This window comes from Pygocentrus nattereri, chromosome 20, assembly GCF_015220715.1.
Source record: "Pygocentrus nattereri isolate fPygNat1 chromosome 20, fPygNat1.pri, whole genome shotgun sequence".
Taxonomy (NCBI): Eukaryota; Metazoa; Chordata; class Actinopteri; order Characiformes; family Serrasalmidae; genus Pygocentrus; species Pygocentrus nattereri.
The window spans coordinates 18,560,432-18,579,773 of NC_051230.1; the positions used below are offsets into that span (position 1 = coordinate 18,560,432).

At 38.1% G+C, this 19,342-nt stretch overlaps 1 protein-coding gene across 2 annotated transcripts; it reads right to left on the reverse strand.

The window, feature by feature from the left end:
* Positions 1-179: 179 nt before the first annotated feature.
* On the reverse strand, positions 180-11,593 carry LOC108426210 (sialic acid-binding Ig-like lectin 15). 2 transcript variants are annotated; one of them, XM_037531472.1, is made up of 6 exons: positions 11,488-11,593; positions 6,415-6,789; positions 5,929-6,300; positions 4,560-4,601; positions 1,774-1,837; positions 180-1,658 (listed from the first exon to the last, which is right to left on the reverse strand). In XM_037531472.1, the coding sequence occupies exons 1-6, from the start codon at positions 11,534-11,536 to the stop codon at positions 1,631-1,633; spliced, it is 930 nt and encodes a 309-aa protein (XP_037387369.1). In that variant the 5' UTR covers positions 11,537-11,593; the 3' UTR covers positions 180-1,630. The 2 variants fall into 2 exon arrangements, with proteins under 2 accessions (XP_037387369.1, XP_037387370.1); XM_037531473.1 differs by lacking the exons at positions 180-1,658; positions 1,774-1,837 and adding an exon at positions 2,144-2,553.
* Positions 11,594-19,342: the final 7,749 nt, after the last annotated feature.

Below are 19,342 nucleotides of genomic sequence, written 5' to 3' on the forward strand. Positions count from 1 at the left end.
CAGCTGTGAAGATACATGGAGATACATGTTATTTTTAGACAACAACAATATGTTGCAGGAGATGTAGAATAAGTGGAATGTTAAAGATTCCACCTTTAATTTCTAAGGAAAAACAATGTTTTATTGAATGATGTATGAACAACATAAACCAATTTGAATGAAAAAGCAAAAGCAACCTGTTCAAGTAAAGCCAAAGTTTAATGTTCTAGCTTGAAAGCTGTAAAGGTTACAAATATGTGAGAATAATAGGATTAACAAGAAAATGAAGAACAGTAAGTAACATTTTTTCAAACCAGTTTCATAACTTGGAGCATTAATACAGAATAATGAAGATTTTTGTAACGGTGGCAGACGGAACCAGTCGCTTGCAGCAGAGGCTTGAGTTAAGAGCTTTAATAGCAAAGGGGTTTTCCAAAATTACAGTCATAAATACAAAGCAGAAAGTCGAAAACCAGAACACCAAAACAGAATAAAAGGGTCGTAAACAGAAAACGGGTCATACATGTGTAGAGATACACAAGCGAAATGCTCAGTATGCATGGGTATGATACTTCACCATTGTTCCAGCCTAAAGATCGGGCTTATACACTAAACTAAGTGACAAGGTGACATGGAACAGGTTTGAGTGCAAATCAGAAGAATGGAGAAGAGGAGCGCTGATAGGTGGGTCTGTGAGAGTCCTTAGTCATGTGAAAGTTCGTAGTCATGTGATGCAGCAAGGAGTTCTAGGAACTGGAGTACTAGGCGACCCAGTTGGCAGAAGGGAGGCTTGACACTTGTAGAACTGTTTAATTTAGCATTTTTATTAAAGGGCAACATTTCAGAAGACTGTGCTTATTGCTTGTTGTAAAATAATTGGCTATAGCACAGTAATGTAACCAGAATAATATATAGCAAAAGTAATTTACATTTAAACTGATAATCAATAACTCATCATATTATGAAAACTCACTAGAAAAAGAACACATGCAAACAAATATGACAATAGTATAAAAGACTTATTACATATCCGTAATGTTGTCACAGCAAAACAGAAAGAAAAATATTAGACTCATAAGTGTCTAAACAAATACAGGCACTACCTAGTGATGAATTCTTATCTACCGTCAAATGCAACCAAGTGTGACTGATTTAAAAGGCAGAATTCTTCACCAACAGCCAAACAGACACATGTGCTTGAAAAATATTCATACATTTGCATAAATGTTTTAAACTTAGCAAGAGAAATGCAGTACAACTTGTCAATGAGATTTGAGTTCATTTCAATGATCATTCAAAACACAAAATTACACAGTCAGCTTATTTACTTTTCATATTTTGAAGAATGTTTGTGGTTAAATTGGCAGAAGTCAGAATGCCCTTTGACTCAGTTCCACAGGTAACCACAAATATGGTGCTTAAGCCTTTACATACAATACATGCATACATACATTTTACAGAAGAAACAGTAACATTTGCTGGCCCAAAATTTATTGTCAATATTTTACTCCCCCCAAAAATAAAATATCATTTAAAATAATAGTTAAAAAAACAAAAACAAAACAATATCTGGAAAAAAAACTAAGATGAATCATGTATTATAAGACGATGTGCTGCACTGGAGTTTTTGGATCCCACCCATCATCAAGACTTAAACATTTGCATAAATGTCTTCATCTCTGTGGGGAAAAACAAGAAAGAGAGAATATCAATGAACAGATACAAAAGAATTTAGAAATGAATCCATAAATTATTATATAAAAGGATGCATGCAAATGCTGATGTAGTCTTTACATTTCAAAAGACTCGGTTTTCCTTATGTCCTTTTGTTTTGGAGTGTCCACAGGCTCAGATGACCCTGATTTAAACAAGACAATGTCACATTATTGATTTCTTTGCTGACACAATTATTAAACCTCAGATACAGTACATGCATTTAGATAGTTACTCATGTTTAAACATTGTTATTGCATAAGTAAGTATAAGCATAAGCATATTGCATAAGTAAGCATAAATAAGTGATACATATTCGTCCCACAACGGGGAAATTTCACCCATTTAACCCATCCTTGAAGTGAAACATCACATACACACTAGGGTTCAGTGAGCACACTTGTCCAGAGCGGTGGGCAGCTCTATCCATGGCGCCCGGGGAGCTGGTGGGGGTTAGGTGTCTTGCTCAAGGACACCTCAGTCATGTACTGTCGGCGCTGGGGATCGAACCGGCAAAGTTCCGCTCACAGTGCCTAAAATCCAGCATATGACTGCCGAAACCCGGGATCCAGGGGCCTTTAGATCTTCAGTCTAACACTCTCCCAACTGAGCTATTTCAGCCACTTTTGATACAATAAACATTTACAATGTCTATATTATAACTGAAACATATATATTTGTGCACATCAGGGTTATCATGTACAAACCTAATTCCAAAAATGTGGGACTCTTGGAAAAAATTCTAATAAAAAACAAAAAGCAGTGATTTATAAATCTTTTTTGATCTGTATATATACAAAAATAGTACAAGATATGATATGTATAAGACAAGATATGTAATGTTTTACCTGCAACTGATACCTGCAATAAAAAAAAAATGTTGGGATGCAGCAGTTTAAGGCTAGGATAGTTTTGAAATTTTAAAAATATTTTAAAACAGACAATGCCATCATATTGGCATGTTAACGGAGCATCCAGGGAAAGCCAAGGATAAGGGATGGTCAAGGCTTAACACTTTGACAAAAATCCATCAGCAAAAAATCCAACAGTTTAAGAAGAACATACCTCAACCAGACATCTACAATGGATAGAAACATCTATATTCAAAAACTAGCATGTTTCTGTGATGTATATCAAAACATCAACAGGACCATCTAGATTGTTACAAGCATAAAGTTCAAAAGCCAGTTTCTGTCAGTGGGGGTATTGGTAGGTAACCTGCACATCTGTGAAAGCACCATTAATGGTAAACACATTGTAGAGCAACCTATGTTGCTTTTAAGATGTTGCCTTTTCAATGATGCCTAAGCTTATTTCAACATGAAAACACAAAGCCACATTCTGCACATGTTCCAGACCTCCCTAAGCAACAATCTGCAGGGGGTCCTCCTACTTGAAGTAAACCATCTGCAACTGCAATGCAGTCACACCCAACATCCCTGTACTCCTATTACAGTCTTTCCTTCGTTAAAACAGTTTGCTTCATCTGTGGGTCTATTAATAATTAGACCTGTACAGAACAAAATGAGGTAACAAAAATATTTTAAATGATGGATAATACTATTAATAATTTTACCAGCTGCATCAGGGTCTTTCATATTTCCTCTGATACATTTTCAAATATAAAATACTATTTGTGCTGTGGCTTTGGAGAATAATTGATGGTTATTATTTACTGAGAGATGTGCATCCAAATTGACCAGTGTGCCCAGCTAATCATTTTAAATTCAGTGTTTAATCAATAGTCAATGTCAATCCATTGCTTTCCATTTTGCATTAGTACAGAGTTGGACTCCACTGGGGCTGCTGATGCAAAGTGCACGTTTCATTCCATACACATGCATATGAACACAAGTTTACGTGCTACACAGTAATTCTTTTGTTTTTTTGTGACCAGATTGATATTTCCACTTCATCCTCTCATTCTTGACACAAGGAGGAGGCGGGGCCCTTGTATAATTTGGGGGTCCCTACTCAACAACATTTTTAAAAGGGGTTTCTTAAAGAAACACAAAATGCTGCAGGTTTTCCTTCAAAGAGAAGAATGTAACCATATATAGAACCATGTAAACATTCAAATGCTTCTTTAAATGTCCACAGTTATATAGATAACCACTGCCTTTACTAACTAACCTTTGAAGAAACATTAACAGTGTAATATGTAATACAGTACTGTGAAAAAGTCAGAGACCCTTTCTTTTATTTAATTTAGAGTGAAAATGCCCATTAAGTATAAGATGTTCACTTTTTAGTGTTAAAAAGCAGGAAACATATAATAAACAATTATAAAAAAAATGCTTGCAACCACGCATGACCTGGCAGACCACCAAACTGCCCCCATCAGATAAACAGTACTAAAAGTTTTAATCTTTTAAAGACAAGAGAAAATCAATAATGCTTTAGACCTGAAAAAAATCCACACATCAAATACAAGGATGTACACTTATAAAGCAGCCATCAGTAAGAAAAAAAACAAACTTGGTAACATTATACTGTAGGTCATGGCCAGACTCGGACAGTTGTTGAGGCCGGGAATCATGGCAGGCCTTAACTGCCCACTCTGTAATTACCAGCTCAGTCAACTAAGTAAACTGTTCCAGATATTTTTATATATACACTTCATGGTGTAAATAATGCTTTGATCATACAGTACTTCAATACTTGGATATATGACTTGTAACAATGTCCCCATAAACACACTGAACTGTATATATATATATATACAGTTCAGTGTATATATATATATATATATATATGTATATATATATATATATATATATATATACAGTTCAGTGTGTTTATGGGGACATTGTGTGTGTGTGTGTGTAATCTTTTTAATTGTTAGGTAAACCTAATGTAAGCTGTACCTGGAGCTCTCCCTGAACTTGAAGGCATCTCATGATCTCCACCTTTGAAAACAAAAATTAAAAAACAAAGTTAAATATAAAATTGAATGCATATATTTCATAGATTTTTTTCTGAAGTATCAAAAACTATACAGCATCACCATACAATATATGCAATGTATACTATTTGCCTCAGGCTTTACATCGTGTCAGGATAAAAAAAAAAAAAAAAGCATATGATTTATTGAAAAAAATTGCATCTAAATCAGATCTATACTACAGAGCCCGGTAGGGGTCACTTCCCAGAAATGTGAGGAGGAAAATATTTCCCTGCAGTTTAGTAATCTGCACTCTCAGTTTATAGAATGCACAGTTTTCCTAACTGAGAGTACAGTTTACAAATCCGTGGGCACAGTTTATAAACTGAAAGTATGGATTACTAAACTGTGGGGACAGATTTTCCTCCTCAATGTTTTTTTCTCATTAGTGACCCCTACTGGGGTATATAATGAGTTTATGGATGTTAGTGTGTTTGTTTAACCATTTTCAAAGCCTAGTATTACATGTATTTAAAAAGCAACTCCTGGTTTGACCAATCAGTGCTTCATTAAATTGTGCTCTCTGTGGTGGCTGTGAAGGTGTCAAGGAAAAATATGGACCCAAGAAATTCTTGTTATTTCTTATTGTTTTTATGTTTATTTGAATTATGAATATGACTTTATTATAATGTACATTGTGATAAACTCACTTGCTGAGGTAAATTGCTTAAAAATTTGCATAGATGCCTAAAACTTTCACACAGTACTGTACATAAACATTTATAAAGGCTTATTCCAATAAGTGTCAGTTCTCTTAAAGGCTGCTTTTGTTAACTTCAAGGTCAAATTGACATCACACTTTGTCAAGTGACAGGGTTTTCTCTGACATAACACTTTCTGGGGTGAAATGATATAGTGTGCCATGACAATTGACTTTATAGCTAAGCTATTATTGGTATGTCAAACATATAATAGTGCTCAGCTCCTTTGCCAGCAGCCTTATCTGGTCTCCATTTAGCCTCTGATTTTCTGGGAGCAGCCAGTGGGCTGACAACCCCACAGGCACCAGGCAACCGTATGCAGTTGTATGGTGTGCAGCTCTCAGGCACCCTTGCAATTGCAGCATGGCGTGTAAGTACGCACTGTCTGTCTTTATCTGGGCAGCAACTGGCCTCCGCAGCTGAGCCTTGCCACACTATTTCTTTTGCTTATTTCTGTCCAGGGGGCAGGCAAAGCACTCAGCACCCCTTTCCTTGGGTCAGTTCCCACCAAGTATTTAGAAAAATTATAATATGTCTAGTACGCTACAGACAATCTTTTAGGGCTATAGACAAGTGATGGGTGTTCCTTACCTTTCTTGTACAACACGGCCAAAGTGACCAGAAAAATAATGAAGAAAACTGCAGAAAGTATCGTCACAACTAAGAAGAATGGAAAAGGGATCTGCTGCTGTTGCTCTTGAGCTCCTCTGTAGTAAATTGAGAGATGCTGTGTTCTATTCTTTCCATGTATCTGGCAGGTGTAGTTGGTGTTGGGCAGATTTGCAGGAATACTGGACGATGCTCTAACAAAACTACTTTGAACAGACACCAAAGAGGCATTAATGTTCTCTGGACAGATCCATGTCACCGTTGGAGGAGGTGTTCCTTTAACATCACACACAACAACCTGCTCTCCTGATGGAAGTGTTTGTATGTAGATACTTTCCAGTGTTTGAGGCACAGCTGGAAAAAAGTATATCACTGTTAGTCTTATCCTGTAACTCAATTCTACCATTATTGACCATCATTGACCAAAATGCTTGAAACCTTAGAATGAATAAAAAATTCATGTTTTACCTCGAATGTTTAAGATGGTTCCTGTAGTGGTCTCGTAGGCATCTCTTGGCTTACTCAACTCAACACGACAGAAATACGTTTCTACATCCATAAACAGGACATTTTTAATTCTCAATGAGATGTTGTTGCTTCTTGGGTCACCATGTAATGAGTAACGTCCAGTAGATTCAGTGCAGTTCTGTCCACTTTCTGACAGATTTCCTTTGCTCACACAGCGGAAAATTACTCGTGATTTGGTTTTCCAAATTGCTGTTGTATCATTCTTGTAGTTTTCATATGGAGTTGTAAAACTGCAGGGGATGATGGCATCTTCACCAAAGTCTTGATCGACAGCTTTAGGTACAGTCATTGACCACTTGTTATCTGTCATGAGACCTAATACAACAAAAACATTCATATAAACATGTTATCTTGGGACCACTGCCCACCTATGGGAGTGGAAGCAAGGTGTTCAGCAAGCTCTAGGCGCTACACTACTGGCTCCAAGTCTGGTGTAAGCTACGTTGGATACGTAAACAACTGAAGTGCTTTCTGGGAGTGACCAGAATTTTACAGCAGGGACAGACTACACCTGAGAATATAGAAAACGTGCTGCACCAAGCCTCACTGAACTTAACGGTAGTAAACAGCGGATGGGTAAGTAGAATAAACAGCAGACAGGTAAGTGCTTTTAATGATATAGACAATGCCTCCTCCATTTCTACTATTCCCCTCTCTCTCTCTGCTGTCTCAATACTAAAGCTTCTGGTAGCTTTGAAGGAAGAACTTGCTCCAATAATGTCATTAGAGTCATCAAACCCTGTGTAATTAATAAATCAAATAAAAACATGCATGGCCAAAACCCCCAAAAATTTGGTTTGCGACCAAAAGACCAGTCCCCTCCAAACACATAGTGCAGTGAGAAGAAAATTAAACCCCAATCTATAATAATGTTACAAAAATATCCAGAGGGTCATACATCTGAAGTTTAATTAATAGACAAAAAGATAATACCAAAATCCTTTTTTCCCCCTTAGACTGACTAACCTACCCCAGGTTTTCTGTTAATGCATCTCATGGTTATTTATCTTCTAAAATTTGCGAAGAGTTCATAATTCATTTTCAAAATAAAATAGACCTGATAAGACAGGGTATAGCTCAGCCAGCTGAAACAAGCTGTTTCAATAATAAATGTTCTATAAATGTTCCAGATAAGCCACCTTCATCAGTAATGACGTCTTTCTCTGTAATCAATTATTAGGAGCTTACAACTGTTCTAAACAATTTCATCCACATGAGATCCTGACCCTGTTCCTACTTTATTCCTCAAGATGGTTATTGTTTGTGTTCACAATTATGTTTTATTCTCATCTGTCAACAGGTGCTTTTCCAGATGCTTTTAAAACTGTCTTGTGAAGCCTCTGCTAAAAAAGAGTAGCATGGATCCTTCCATACTAAATAATTTTAGATCAATTTTGAACCTATATTTTTCAAGTCTTAGAAAAAGTTGTTTTCAAACAACTAAATGCATATCTTTTTTTTCCCCAGGCCAACATTCCTTGGCCACACCACCCCCCACCCCCCCTCCCTTTTCCAGGGGACATATTATTATTTTTTTTTCACTTTGTTATTAAAGTCACAGCTCATCATTTATTAATAATAATACAGATATAAGGTGATGTGGCACCACAACCACCCAACACACACGCTTGTGAAGCCTCTGCTAAAAAAGAGTAGCATGGATCCTTCCATCCTAAATAATTTTAGATCAATTTTGAATCTACATTTTTTAAGTGAAGTCTTAGAAAAAGTTGTTTTCAAACAACTAAATGCATATCTAATATCAAACAAGTTATATGAGAAGTTTTAGTCAGGTTTTCGTTCTAACCATAGTACAGAGACTGCATTGATTCACCATATGAGTGATCTCATGCTCATCTCTGAAGCACAAAATTCTTCCATTCTGGTTGTATTTGACCTCAATGCAGCTTTTGATACCATCGACCACAAGATTTTAATCCAGAATGGTTTAAATCATATTTAGATAATAAACATTTCATGGTTTCACTTGGAATTCATTCATCAAAATGATTTGGCATTTGCCATTCTTGTGGAGTCCATCAAGTTTCAGTTTTAGGGCCTTTGCTTTTCTCTTTGTACAAGCTACCTCTGGGTGATGTCATTAAGAAGCATAATATAAATTTTCATAGTGAAGAATTTCAAACCCTTCAGGATCCAGGGAACGTAGTCTGTTGTCTGTTGCAGAGTTTATTGTTGTGCACCGGCCACAGACACACACAGCGAGTCCGTAAGACATCAGGGTAACACAGTTATATAGCTGGTCTGATGCCAAGAATAGGCCCAGCACGTACCGAACAAGTAATAGGTGACAAACACGACCATATAGGGATAAACAAGAATACACAGAAGAATGTTCTAAATACAGTCACCGTACAGAACACGCAATATAGAATATGTAACACAGATATAACACAATTCAAAACAATAAATTCCTTCAACTGCTATACTGATGACACCCAGTTATACATTTACATTCCTTCTCATGATCCTGACTCTGTAGACAGACCAGCTGTGTGCCAGATATGTTCTCAGTGGGTGTCACAAAATTTTCTAAAATTAAATCATGAAAAAACTGAATACCGATCATTGGTAACTGGAAACTTGGTTCTTTAGCTTCATATGCCAAACCTCAAGTATGAAACCTGGGTGTGATCTTAGACTCTGAGCTCTGTTTTATCCCGCATGTAAATGCAGTCACTAAGTTCAGCCTTTTCTATCTACAACTCATAGAAAATGCATCAGCACGCATCCTAACAAAAACTAAACAGAGAGATCAGATCAGTCCCGTTTTAAAAGAACTCCACTGGCTGCCTGTATCAGGATAGATTTTAAAGCCTTGTTTTTAAGGCTCTAAATAACCATACAGCATCGCTTATACCATAGAGTGTCTGTCTATTCATGTTCCGGCATGTAATCTAAGATCTGCAAAGTGCCCTTCTACAAATAACTTCTGTAAAATACAGAAAACAGGGAGAGACTCATGCATGCTTCTAAACTGTGGAACTCAATCTACCTTTTATTAAACATTCCAATGCTCACTTTTAATCTCTTTAAATTAGCATTTAATTAAAACTCTATGGTATTTATATTTTAATTTGATGTGTGTTATTTTCTAATATGACTCTAAATTAATACTTACAATTTCTTGTATAACTATGTTTTATCACAAGTCTGTTCCTTATCCCTTCATTAAGCATTATTTGAGCTCATATTATTTTAAGGGGAATCTTCATGGGTAACCCTTTCTTTTACAGTCCCCTAAGTTCTAGCTATTAACCAGGTAAGTGTGAGGTACAAACTCCAAAGTACTAGGTAATTATTTCAGGTGAGAAGATATTAAGTACCAGAATAGTCTAAATGAATTATTATGAAACATCTCACAGGTTCTAGGATCAGGCCTGTGCGCCTTGTGTCTGACATGTGGGTACTAGATTGTCCATATTAGAGGGAATCTATCTATGATGTTATAATGTATTTACCTTCAAAAGAATAAACAGGATGTTAGTTGGAACTCAGGTCACTCAAATCTGTAGAGCCTTAAATAAAATGCATCTGTCTATTACCTACATACTAAACTGAATCTGACCTGTAATAGAAAGCAGGGAATCTTTTATTGTTTTACTGAGTTCTTACCACAAAGTTAAGAAAAATTGCCACTTGTTATGCAAGTGTAAACACACTAAGAGTGTAAGAGAATGAAGGATTCGTCACAGTGGTAATACCTGATTCTTGAGTTTATTGAGACTTATTCCCACCATGTATATACATATATATAGTTACTACAAATTGCTATGCACTACATTTGCATATTTTTAAATTAATTTTCTGTAAAAATGCATCATTTTATTCCAAGCATGATTTTATTATGAACTGTGGATGTTTGTAAGTACCCCTTTTTGCTCTGAATAGTTTTGCAGTTTTCAGGTATTTTATCATGTTTCTTTTAAACTTAATACATATAGCCTGATGGGCATTTCAGTGTTATTAAATTAGATTGTAAAGGTGCTTACCATCATGTTACCCAATTTCCACCTCACACTTACCTGGTTAATACCTAGAACCTCTGAGACATTTCATAGTAATTCAGACTATCCTATTACTTACCATCTTATTACTTAAAATAATTACCCAGTACTTTGGAATTTATGCCTTACCCTTAGCTGGGTAATACCTAGAACCTGTGAGGCATTTGAGTATAATTAATTTAGACTATCCTGGTACTGACCATCTTGTCACCTAAAATAATTACCTAATACTTTGGGGTTTGTACCCCACACATACCTGGTTAATACTTAGAACTTAGGGGACTGTAAAACAAAGGGTTACCTCTGCATGTGAAATGGGTCATAGTAGAGAAATTACTGTGTTTTCTTTACAGTGATGATAGGAAATAGAAGTTGTGACGTCTACAATTTAAATACAGTCATACTGTTTACCGTCTGAAACCACCAGTAAACCTGTGTCTTTTGTGTTTTTAAACATGATGTTGAAAAACATAAAATAGGTAAAATTGGGGTAAATCCAAAAATGAGTCTTCTTTGGGGACTATTTTTCATACAACATCCTGCGTATACCCCTCTGCCCTCAACGTTCATTTAACAAATTAATATTTTAGCTTCTCTCAGAACTAACTATCAAAAACGCAGGTATTAGGTAGAATGTCCATAACCATTTCATGTGATACATTCTATGAGGGAGCTTTCAGTGTAGCTCTGTAGATGTCTGGCTCCTATCACCAGTGCTGTAACAATTCTGACTCAGTTTCTCTAGAATGTAACATTTCATAGCAAACCACTCTGAAAGACTACATTTACACTAAAATGATTTAATTATACAGAAATATTGGAAACTTGGCAGAATTCCCCTTCAAGTAAAGAAGGTCTGAAAATAATGATAATCGCACAAGAACTACACTGTAAAACAATGAAGCCCAGTGATAAAGAGTAAGATAAAAACCTGTATAATGTATATCAGAATAAATTGAAGTAAATGTGAAAACTTTAAGCATCCTACCTGGAGAGCAGCATAAAAAGAAAACTATTTGGATGAGCTGCATCTTCATTTTGATCACTTTTCCTAAACATACATAGTAAGCACTGAATGTAAGATGATCACTAATTCAGGCACTTCCCTTACTTTAAAAACAGGATGACAGTCGGGGCTGGTTCTATCCGGTTTGACAACAACACCTCATTAGCTTTACGTTAGCACCTCTGCAGCTTCACTCTAACCACCACAACACACAATCATCTCTGAACTACACTATATTGCCAAAAGCATTCGCTTGTCTGCCTTCACATGCATATAAATAGAGTGACATCCCATAGGGGCTTAATATGATGTCAGCCCACCATTTGCAGCTATAAGAGCTTCAACTCTTCTGGGAAGGCTTTGCACAAGGGTTAGGAGTGTGTTTATGGGAACTTTTGACCGTTCTTCCGGAAGCGCATTTGTGAGGTCAAACAATGATGTGGGATGAGAAGGCCTGGCTCGCAGTCTCTGCTCTAATTCATCCCAAAGGTGTTCTAGTGTTTGGGTTGAGGTCAGGACTTACTTATCCATGTCTCTATGGACATTGTGTACTGTGCAGTGGTGCGCAGTCATGTTGGAACAGGAAGGGGCCATAAGTTGGGAGCATGAAATTGTCCGAAATCTCTTGGTCTGTTGAAACATTAAGAGTTCCTTTCACTGGAGCGAAGGGGCTGAGTCCAACTCCTGAAAAAAACCCCACACCATAATCCCCCCTCCACCAAACTTTACATTTGGCACAATGCAGTCAGACAAGTACCATCTCCTGGCAACTGCCAAACCAAGAGTCATCCATTGGATTGCCAGACAGAGATGGAGTGGAATATTTAGTAGCGAGGAAACTTTAGGACTGGACTTGTTGCACAGGGGGCATCCTATCACGGTCCCACACTGGAATTCACTGAGCTCCTGAGAGCAACCCATTCTTTTAATGTTTGTAGAAGCAGTCTGCAGGCCTAGATGCTTGGTTTTTTACACCTGTGGCCATGGAAGTCACTAGAATTCAATGATTTGGATGGGTGAGTGAATACTTTTGGCAAAATAGTGTATCAATATTAAGAACAGAAAAGTTTGAAAGATTTTTTAATACAGGCATTTTAGCATTACAATCTGCACTGGGCCAACACAGCATGGCACAAGCAAAGCAACCTTGATTAAGCTTGGGGTATGAGGCTACAGGAAACACTGACTCATGTTTTATTTTCACCTTTGCTGAGTAGTGGAGGCCTCGACCACACTGCAGTTTGAGTCTCAATGATTCACCAAGCAAATTTCGTACTGTGAAGAATCAGCTAGAATAAAGAACTCCAAAATCAAATTCCACACAGTTTCATTTAAAAGTCAGAATTCTTCAAGAGCGTCAATATATACAAATATAAATAAATATATTAATAACCGCTATGAGAAATGAATGACCTGCCTTCAATGACCTGGCCTGAACTCTTTTAAAAATACAAAGCTCATTCCAGAAAATTTGGAACACTATGTAAAATGCTAATGAAAACAATGAAATGCTAATGAAAGTAGTGATTAATAAGTTATGTTTGAAAGTAGAGATTAATAAGAAAATGGTACAGAAACATATTTCATGTTTTACCTTTTGAACTTCACTGTTTTTGTAAAGCTCTGCAATGGACTGGCGAACTGTCCAGGGTGTTTCCTGCCTTCCGCCCAATGACTGGTAGGATAAGCTCCAGCATCCCTGCAACATGTTTCAAAACATTTGGAAAAGGAGCACCACAATGTTACACCACCTTTCTTTTAAAAACACTTAATAAATGCTTGGGTATTGACCGAGTTCCAGAAGATTTGCTTGGTTGTAATAGTTTGCTATAACATAGTAATATACTATATAATATATACTACAAAACATTAAAATAAAACTTAATTTACATTAACAGCATTTTGGCAGATCCACAATCATGTGGAATCATAAATTATGACGAACTCACTTTACTTTGCATTTCCAAAATATAGCAAAATACAAAGAAATTTTATGATCTCAAAATAAATATAACTTTACTTCTACATTCTGCATTTCCCCACCAGCAAAAAAAACTAATTTAGGACTTTTTAAACATTTAAAGATATTTATCTCCTTTGTCAATGAGATTTCTTCTCTTTTCATTCAAAGTCCAAGAAAAAGCCTACTGGTTTACTTACGTCCTTTGCTTAGAAATACGTCTGCATTTAAAATGTCAGAGCAGCATTTGCCTCAGTTCACCATGACACACAGAACATGAGAGCCCACACACACTGTCACCTGTATCTACCATGACCTTTGCTCAAGATGTAAAATTATGATCTCTTGGAATCTGTAGTTTATACAAATGATACATTCACTATCACTGTTAATATGTAAGAGTTACAAAGATGGTAGGTCATAATGAGATACAAAGTCATTATTATGAAATTGTAAGTAATAATTATGAGAAAGCAAGTCATATTTCTGATATTATAAGTCATGATTATGAGACAAGATGCCCGTGTTATGAGGTATTAAGTCATAATTATTATAATAGTGGATAGTGGATCAGGAAGTGCAGAGAATTAGTAAGGTGGAAGTGAGGGCAGCTTTAAAAAGGATGAAGAATGGAATGGAATGGAAAGGCAGTTGGTCCAGATGACATACCTGTGGAGGTATGGAGATGTTTAGGAGAGAAGGCAGTGGACCTTTTAACCAGGTTGTTTAACAAAATCCTGGAGAGTGAGAGGATGCCTGATGAGTGGAGAAACAGTGTACTGGTCCCCATTTTTAAGAACAAGGGTGATGTGCAGAGCTGCAGTAACTACAGAGGTATAAAGTTGATGAGCCACACCATGAAGGTATGGGAAAGAGTTGTTGAAGCAAGGCTAAGGCGAGAGGTTCAGATCAGTGAGCAGCAGTTTGGTTTCATGCCCAGAAAGAGTACCACAGATGCAATTTTTGTGTTGAGAGTGTTGGTAGAGAAGTACAGAGAAGGTCAGGAGGAGCTGCATTGTGTGTTTTTGGATCTAGAGAAGGCATATGATAGGGTGCCAAGAGAGGAACTGTGGTACTGTATGAGGAAGTCAGGTGTAGCTGAAAAGTATGTTAGGGTGGTGCAGGACATGTATGAGAATAGTGAGACAATGGTGAGGTGTGCAGTTGGAGTGAGAAATGGTTTCAAGGTGAAGGTAGGGTTACATCAGGGATCAGCTTTGAGCCCCTTTTTGTTTGCAATGGTAATGGACAGGTTGACAGATGAGGCCAGGCAGGATGCTCCATGGACCATGATGTTTGCAGATGACATTGTAATCTGTGATGAGAGTAGAGAGCAGGTGGAAGAGAATCTGGAGAGGTGGAGGTTTGCCCTAGAGAGGAGAGGAATGAAGGTCAGTAGAGACAAGACGGAATACATGTGTATGAATGAAAGGGAGGCAGGTGGAAAGGTGAAGATGCAAGGAGTAGAGGTCGTAAAGGTGGATGACTTCAAATATCTTGGGTCAAGGAGAAGAGGTAGACCTCAGAGAAGGTTTATGGATGTAGTGAAGGTGGACATGGAGATGGTTGGTGTGAAAGTAGAGGAGGCAATGGATAGGGCAAGATGGAGGCAGATGATCCGCTGTGGCGACCCCTAAAGGGAGCAACCGAAAGAAGAAGAAGATAATGACTCAGTAAATGGCTCTTATCTTCAGTGGTGGAAACAGCCTTCTGTAATATTTCACTGATTTTACAAGACTGATACATAATTCAGCCATTGAGATGTAAACAACATTATTCTGAGTAGTTTGATGTGAAATTGTAAAGTAATTACAGTGACAATGACAAGAACCAGGGTACACAACACAAATATAGCCATTTTATCATATATATATATATATGATATATATATATGTATAGATGTCTTCTGTGTTTTATATGTAAGAATGAATAATGATGTTAATGATGGTGAAATAGTAGTAAATAAAGAAAAAAAGTAAATACAATGCACATGAAAATGCATGAAAATAGGTGGATATCGCCTTTAACCCCTTAAATGGCCATGGCCTACCAGCAGGTCCAAAGTCGTATTACTTCTTATTAGAAAAAAGTCTTATTAAAAATTAAAGTCTTATTAGAATAGCTTAATCAGTTTGTATTGGAGTCCTTGTAGTTACTGAATAAAAAGCCTTAGTATGTAATAAGCTTGGGATTTTAAGGGGTTGAATACAAATCATTGCAGTCAACAAAACTTTGTATCTCCGTTTTTCTTGCTTTTTTTTACACATGCTAGCTGCTGTTTATAATGTGCCAAAATTTCATGACGAAAACATCTGTGGAAAAAAATCGTAGCGTTAACTTACAATAAAAGCGAAGAATGTTTTTTTTCTCCTCTTCTAAAGGTTTTTGAGAGATGTTTTGTTCATGATGATGTTTTTGATATTTTATAAGAAACAATGATCCATAATCATCCATAATCACCCCAACGAAAACAAGAAAACAGGACTTGTGTACCCTGCCCGGATCAGGGTTACCGGGGCCCCACCCTGGAGCCAGGCCTGGGGGAGGGGCTCGCCAGCGAGCGTCTGGTGGCCGAGCATTCACTCATGGTGCCTGGCTGGGCGCAGCCGAAGGATCTACATGAGTCCCCCCTCACATCGACCCACCACCAATGGGAGGGGCAGTAGTAGGGGTTCGGTGCATTGTGAATCGGGCAGTGTCCGAAGGCGTGGGCCTTGGCGTTCTGATCCTCGGTTGCTGAAACTGGCTTTTGGAACTTGGAATGTTACCTCACTGGCGGGGAAGGAGCCTGAGTTGGTGCGTGAGGTTGAGAGATACCGGCTAGATATAGTCGGGCTCACCTCAACACACAGCTTGGGCTCTGGGTCCAATCTCCTTGAGAGGGGCTGGACTTTATTCTTTTCTGGAGTTGCCCATGGTGAGAGGCGGCAGGCAGGTGTGGGCTTTCTCATAGCCCCTCGACTCGGTGCCTGTATGTTGGGGGCGAGAGGGTAGCTTCCCTATGCCTTTGGGTTGGGAAATGGGTCCTGACTGTTGTCTGAGCTTATGCACCAAACAGCAGTTCAGAGTACCCAGCCTTCCTAGAGTCCTTGGGAAGGGTGCTTGAAAGTGCTCCTCCTGGAGACTCGATTGACCTACTGGGGGACTTAAATGCTCACGTGGGCAACGACAGTGAGACCTGGAGGGGTGTGATTGGGAGGAATGGCCTCTCTGATTTGAACCCGAGTGGTGTTCAGTTTTTTGGACTTCTGTGCAAACCACAGTTTGTCCATCACGAACACCATGTTTGAACACAAGGAAGTCCATAATTGTACTTGGCACCAGGACACCCTAGGCCGCAGTTCAATGATTGACTTTGTAGTTGTGTAATCGGACTTGCGGCCATGTGTTTTGGACACTCAGGTAAAGAGAGGAGCTGAGCTGTCAACTGATCACCACCTGGTGGTGAGTTGGATCAGGTGGTGGGGGAAGATGCCAGTCAGACCAGGCAAACCCAAACATATAGTGAGGGTTTGCTGGGAATGTCTGGCAGAAGAACCTGTCAGATTGAACTTCAACTCACAACTCCATCAGAACTTTAACCAGATATCGGGGGAGGTGAGGGACATTGACTCAGAATGGGCCATGTTCCGCTCCTCCATTGTTGAAATGGCTGACTGCAGCTGTGGCCACAAGGTAGTTGGTGCCTGTCGGGGCGGTAATCCTCAAACCCGGTGGTGGACACCCCAGGTGAGAGATGCCGTCAATCTGAAGAAGGAGTCCTACCGGGCATGGTTGGCCTGCAGGACACCAGAGGCAGCTGGCAGGTATCGACAGGCCAAGCAATCTGCGGCTTCAGTCGTCACCAAGGCAAAAACTTATCTTGTCTTATCTTTCTATACCGACTTACATTCCCTGTGGTGCTTTACTATTGTATAAAGCAAATTAATAAGGCACTGTGAAAAAGGTGCATAAATGAAGGATGGCCGTCATTGTTGTGGTCTACGTTACTGGTTTGCACCTTAATTGTGAACATACTCTCTATGCAAAAACTATACTACAAAAGAAAAGGACAAAAAATGTGACCATGGATGCAAAAAATGTTTGTCTCATCTAATAAGCATACTGTAGTAATAGTTGGATTGACCTTTTGTTCTCATAAAAGAGCTGAAACTGCAGCTGAGGTTATAAATATGCCATTAGGGGTGTAGTCGTAAGGGAAGAAGTCTGAAAGTGTGGGGTCTAAAGTCACAGTGCTGCAGCTGTAGGTGAAGTTGCACCCACACTTTTATCACAATTATTAAGCCTGCTGAAATGACAAGTGTCACAAGTGAGCGACAATAACAGATCACAGTCAGGAGGTGAGAAGGCTAAGGTCAGATAGCAAAGACGAAACAGAAAAAAATGTATCACTATTCCTGTACTGAGAGAAGATTAATGTATAACTATATGCATAATTTAAGGTGAAGAAAATGCCCTAATAAGATTGTTGAGCAACATGAAAGGCTGAAGATGTGGTTGAGTTTTAGAGGTGTTCGAAGAGGAGAATGTACCTGTAGAAGTTTACAATTTAATTAGAACCAGTAAATAGCAAGATACCTGACATAATAAAGCATGACTTATAAAGTGAGGGGAAAAAGGTATTCTAGCACTTTTTGCTTTTGTTATTTAATATATTTTGTAGTGCATATATCTACTTCAGATTTACACATGTAGCACCTTTTGGCTGTGTATTTTCAAATATGGATTCATACTGTGAACAGATGTTTAATAAATGAAACTGATAAGGAAAAAGTATTCAGACACTATATTAAAATATGTATACACTGATCAGCCATTAATCCTTGTTTCTACACTCATTGTGCAGTTTATCAGCTTCACTTACCATATAGGTGCAGTTTGTAGTTCTACAATTACAGACTGTAGTCTATTTGTTTCTCTGCATACTTTGTTAGCCCCCTTTACCCTGTTCTTTAGTGGCCATGATTAAGGTGAAGGGTCTTCACAAAGTTCTTAGGGACAATGGGCCTCATTCACCAAACGTTCTTAAGAAGGAATCCGACTCCCCTTCATGTGCATGTGCTTTATGCAGGCCTATGGATGCTACAAATTACACTTGCAATTTTGATTGTTTATATATAGAAACATAGAAAGCGCAAAGGTAATCTGTAGCATCCATATGCCTGCGTGATGTGTATGCACAACAAATTCATATGTACATGAGGAGCATGATTTGTAAAATACTAGTAGGTCCTTTTCACAAGAAACTGAAGCACGTAAACACTGGGTAGAACAAGTTCCACTACTGCTTTATGGGCAGTTACAAGCCTTAGAAATATAGACATTCATATCACTTCAGCTCAACACAGAAAGGTGTGTCACTTTATCTGTGTTGCCAAGACTTTGTTGGAGACCACCAAACACACAACAGTGTAGGAGACAAACAAAATAAAGGTTATAACTGCTTTGTGGAAAAATTCCTTCACAGCTATCAGGGTACAATAACTTCAGCTAACGTCTTAAAAGTGATAAATTGATGAATAGGTGATAATGACTACAACCAAAATGCCAATTGAGCCAGGTTAACTGGCGGTGTTGAAACAGCTTGCTGACAATAAGCAAGTTGGCAAAAAGGTAAACATGCACACATCCTGGTGTGAGTTGCCAGGTCATCATGGTCCATAGCGCCACTGTAATGTTTTACACAAACATCGGCTTCAGTTAACAAACGTCTACTCCTTGTTGAGCACTTCCTCTCTCAGATGATGAAAGTGAAAGTGGCAGCAGCAGCAACTTTAATGCATGAACTGAATTCAGTGGAATATTAGTAAGCAGTGATGAAATGCTGACACAGGCAGTCTTTTCCTTTGCATAAAGAAGTTCATTCCTTTATTAAAA